Source organism: Pieris napi, chromosome 20 (genome assembly GCF_905475465.1).
Source record: "Pieris napi chromosome 20, ilPieNapi1.2, whole genome shotgun sequence".
In the NCBI taxonomy this organism is placed as follows: domain Eukaryota; kingdom Metazoa; phylum Arthropoda; class Insecta; order Lepidoptera; family Pieridae; genus Pieris; species Pieris napi.
The window spans coordinates 9604334-9608722 of record NC_062253.1 but is presented as its reverse complement, the minus strand read 5'-3'; the positions used below and the strand labels follow the sequence as shown (position 1 = coordinate 9608722).

The following is a 4389-nucleotide window of genomic DNA, read 5'->3' as shown; positions in this document are numbered from 1 at the left end:
GATATTAAACAAAGTATGAAAGTACCGACTGCAGCGCCATCTGCCGGGCTGATTTGTGAATCTAATCCGTCCAGGGCGCCAAAAGAAAAATAAAAATAAATAAATCAATGGCGCTACAACCTTTTTAGGTCTGGGCCTCAGATTTCTGTATCTGTTAATCTAATAGGCAAGTAGGTGATCAGCCTTCTGTGCCTGACGCACGATTTCGACATTTTGGGTCTAAGGCAAGCCGGTTCTCACTATGTTTTCCTTCACCGTTCAAGCAAATGTTAAATGCGCACATAGAAAGTCCATTGGCCGGGGATCGAACCTACGACCTTAGGGATGAGACTCACACGCTGAAGCCACTAGGCCAACACTGCTCATTTATAACTCATAACCCTGTTTTATAAAGCAACTCTCTACTCGAATAAAGTTGTTTAAACGTTAAGTGCATACGTCATATGTTGCAATACATTAAAAAGCTGCATTTCGTAAGTCGACAGTCGCCATGTTTTAGATAGCGAGTCGTTCCCGCGCATTTCTTGACATCGCACGCGTCAACATGAAACTTGTCATTTTATTGTCTATTTTTCTTGTTCTATCTGTAATTGCTGCTCCACAGTCTAAATTGGAATATGGAAATAATGGTGAGTATAGTTTTACATTGAATAAAGTGTGTGTATTAATGTTTTTGTAGGTAGCTACTACTACGCACTGCGCTTGACATATTTGGAATGACAACACCAGTTTATATACTACCGCGTACTACTTAAACGGATTTTACTGCATACGTGATTATCAAAGTAACCTTGGCACTCCTTGCTGTATACAAATCGTAGTAATATGATTTGTATTTAAGTAAAAAATCGGACATTTTTGAAGTCAAGAAAATAGTTTCGTTTTCATGTAATTGACACCAGAGACTAACTGGTAGGATCGCCACGGCGGCGAATAATTTATCATCAGAGCGAAAGCTAGAGATATTGTTTGTTAGCTGAGACAATACATGTGGTAATACTAGCAATGTCAGTTGGTAAAAGTGAACCATTGTGATTTGTTTAATTATTTGTAGTTTTTTCGTAGTTTTAATATGTAATAGACTTTACAGTCTATTGCTACACTACGTCAGTGAAACTTGATCTCAAAAACGGACATCATTCCTTATTCGAATTTCGAAAAACACGATAAAGTTTTATAACGCCGTTTTTGTATGGTAATATTTACGCTTCTTTTTTAATATGTTTTTAAGATGTCATAAAAATCGAATAAGACATGTTCGTTTTTGATTTGCACCTCTTTAAATGGGTTCTAGGCCAGGCAAAACCATAAATGTTTTCCATCCAGTTATTAAAATATTTTATTTTCAAAATTGTACAGCTAAGTTCAGTAAACTTGCCCTAGGTTCTCCTTGTACTGATTCGAGTTTTGAGAGAGAATTTTTATTCTGTATTGGAAAAATCCATTTATCGTAGAATGCTTTCTGCTAGTATACAGTTAGTAAAAAGCTTATTAGGAATTCTTTGTTGATCTTTATACCTACATAGCTCATGTCACAAAGACATCGAAGTTATCAACGACATATCACGGCCTTGATGGCGGGGTAAATATACGATTTGAATAACAAATATCAATTCCTTATCTTAATATTTTAATCAAAATCAGCCTTGCGATTCTGTAACTTTGTAACTTTTCAAACTCACACAGCGGTTTTCGCATCGGCGGTCGCTCTCAAATCAGTCGTGAAGCAGTCATTCAGTCAAGCCGATGCGAAAACAGCTGTGTGAGTTCGAAAAGTGAGTTATAGAATCGCAAGGCAGGAGTATTAAGAGTAATCACCTCTCATCTCCCAATATTCTTAACCTACATAGTAATAATAATAACAATTAATAATGGATAAATTGAAGACTAAGAAAGTCCCTGCTCAATGCTGGCTGCATTTGCTTGTTGTATTGCGATACTTATTTGTTGAGTGAGGAAAACACCAGTTCTGGAGTCACCGGTACTAACCAGGCGCCAACTTAAATAACTAACGCCCGTGCCCTCGAACCCCACGGTTTAAGAGTCTCTACTCCAAAGTGAACAAAATCAAAATTGGAGGAAAGACGTATATTTTGCCGTTTATTATTTTAATGATAGGTGGCCGCGCCATCTTTTGTTCTTGACCGAGGGAGGTGAGACGGTGCTAACACAAGAAGCGATCAAAGACATCCCATCCGGCCGCCTGTCATCGTCGCTAGCAATGCATGTTGTCTCCAAAATGGCTAGGATATTGACGGAGGCAAGAAAGTGATGTATGATATCGTTGACCACGGCGTGACGAGAAAAACGAGCGTGATCCCTCCTAAGCTAAGTGATTCAGTGTACAAAATGGCACCTGTGTTTGGCAAAGCATAAGACAATGACTACGGCCTTGCGCGGTCTGTAATTGAGATGTGGCTCTATGTAAATTTCACACAAGAAAGATAAACACATTAGTACACTGTCAGGGTACGACCGCACTACCGTGTAAGCTACATGCTTTACTAACATATCACATATTGTTTTAAATTTAATAAGATGTAGGTTGATTAGCCAAAATGGTACAGAATAAAACTAGTTTGCGAGAATTGCGTTTTAATTATGCAACTTGCAACGAGTTCAATTATGTAAGAAAGATTTATGTAACATATTCCAGTTTAAACTGAGAATTTGAATAACATTTTTTTGACTTGACTAAAGCTGACCAGGTCCATAAGATTGATAAAATATTATCTTCACGCTCCTAAAACCTGCAATTCTATCCTATTTCATACAAATTGTGCCAACGCATTTCATCTTCTGTTAAACATACGATGTTATGGTACAAGTACGCTGTAAAATATTATAACTATATGTTTATAACAGGGGAGTGGTATCGTGCTAGGTCGAAGAAGGGTTCGGTGCATATTAATACACAATTTAATCTCAAATATTAAGTACTGTGTAAGAAAATAGCCACGCAAAAGTTAGGTTAATAAAGCAATGGACACAGGAATAATGGCAAATGTTAAATTGCTTATTTTATATGTACTTTGCTTTTCAGCACAAACACAAATAGTTCAGAAAACAGTCACGAAACAATATATTATTAAAATAAAATTGATATTGGCAAATATCGACAAGTGCGTCTCAACAAGCGTTATATCAAAACCAAAGCGAAGTAATCAAAGCGACCGGCCTTCTCCTAAATTATGCAATACCATGATCAAATTTATAACATATTTATTTACGAACATGCGATTTAAATATTGTCATAAAGGCATAATAAAGAGATTGTCAAAGAATCTGTTAAAGTTTTAACCAAAACGATTTAGTTGTTTGATTGAAACGAAAGTAACTTCAAAACTAAGGAACTTTTTACGAAGTAACAAATGAAATTTGTAACTAAAATTACTTCATCAGTCGCTTTCTAAATTAATAATAATTTATCTTTATTTGTCAGATGATACAGTCAACATTATATAAAATAAAATAATAATATCTTAAAAACCTTAGTAGAAATAGTGAAAACAAATGTTTTAAATAATGCCTTTTTATAATTAATAAACAGTTTCGTATAAAAATATAAAACTAATTTAATACTTTATTTTTCAGATAGCAAACAAGTTCTTGAAGAGGTGGTCGTGGAGTCTGTTCTTCACGTGAAGAGTCCTTCAGGACGACAAGCGAGAACAAACACGAGAACTAACTTGCATGATGGCGCCCGTATTTCTGAAACAAAACCAAAGTTGAATTAATGGACATAAAGCTTATGTTTAGTTAAAATAAAATTCATTGTAAATTGATGAAAATAAACAAATTTTACCAAAATTGTTTAAAATATGTCTGTATCCAAAATATGTATATCAAAGACTATATAATATTAATGTAATGTACATAACTACTCGTATATTCCATGAGACAGAGATTGTTGATGGATTGTGTATTCTCAGTATAATGAAGTTTATGATAATTATTTTAAGATATAAATTAACTTGACTTATATTTCTTTAAAAATATTTAAGTATAATGTGAAGCGTCCCTGGTGGCTTAGACAGATAGACAGACAGACATAATATTAATTGCCAACGAAACACACAAAATAATAATAATATTTTTTTTTTACAAAATGTATGGATAGAAAAAGGAATAAGGTACATTTTAAGTGTGTAATGTGTGTGTTGTGGTTGTAACTGGACCTGGCTCAGCATTATATTTTAATAAAACTTAAAATTAAAAAGTACATATTATATATCATTAATTTCTGTTAATTTAGAAATGTTAAATCATTCGTTAGGTACTTTCTAATAGTAAATACCTATCTTAAACTATTTTGTGAAGGAAAAATATTGCTCAACTTCATAGTATTTTTTATTATGTCAAATTGTAATTTTATATAAAATTGTAATT

General features: G+C 33.8%; 1 protein-coding gene across 1 annotated transcript; it reads left to right on the top strand.

Annotated features, from left to right (window-relative positions):
- Positions 1–473: 473 nt before the first annotated feature.
- LOC125059901 lies at positions 474–4094 on the top strand. The gene is made up of 2 exons (XM_047664584.1): positions 474–629; positions 3595–4094. Exons 1-2 carry the CDS (start codon positions 545–547, stop codon positions 3735–3737), a joined length of 228 nt encoding a protein of 75 aa, XP_047520540.1. The 5' UTR covers positions 474–544; the 3' UTR covers positions 3738–4094.
- Positions 4095–4389: the final 295 nt, after the last annotated feature.

Bases quoted from the DNA above. Each gene is read 5' to 3' on its own strand.
- LOC125059901 (XM_047664584.1), top strand. From the start codon at position 545: ATGAAACTTGTCATTTTATTGTCTATTTTTCTTGTTCTATCTGTAATT. The intron at 630-3,594 runs GTGAGTATAGTT...TTTATTTTTCAG, and splicing joins ATTGGAATATGGAAATAATG to ATAGCAAACAAGTTCTTGAA.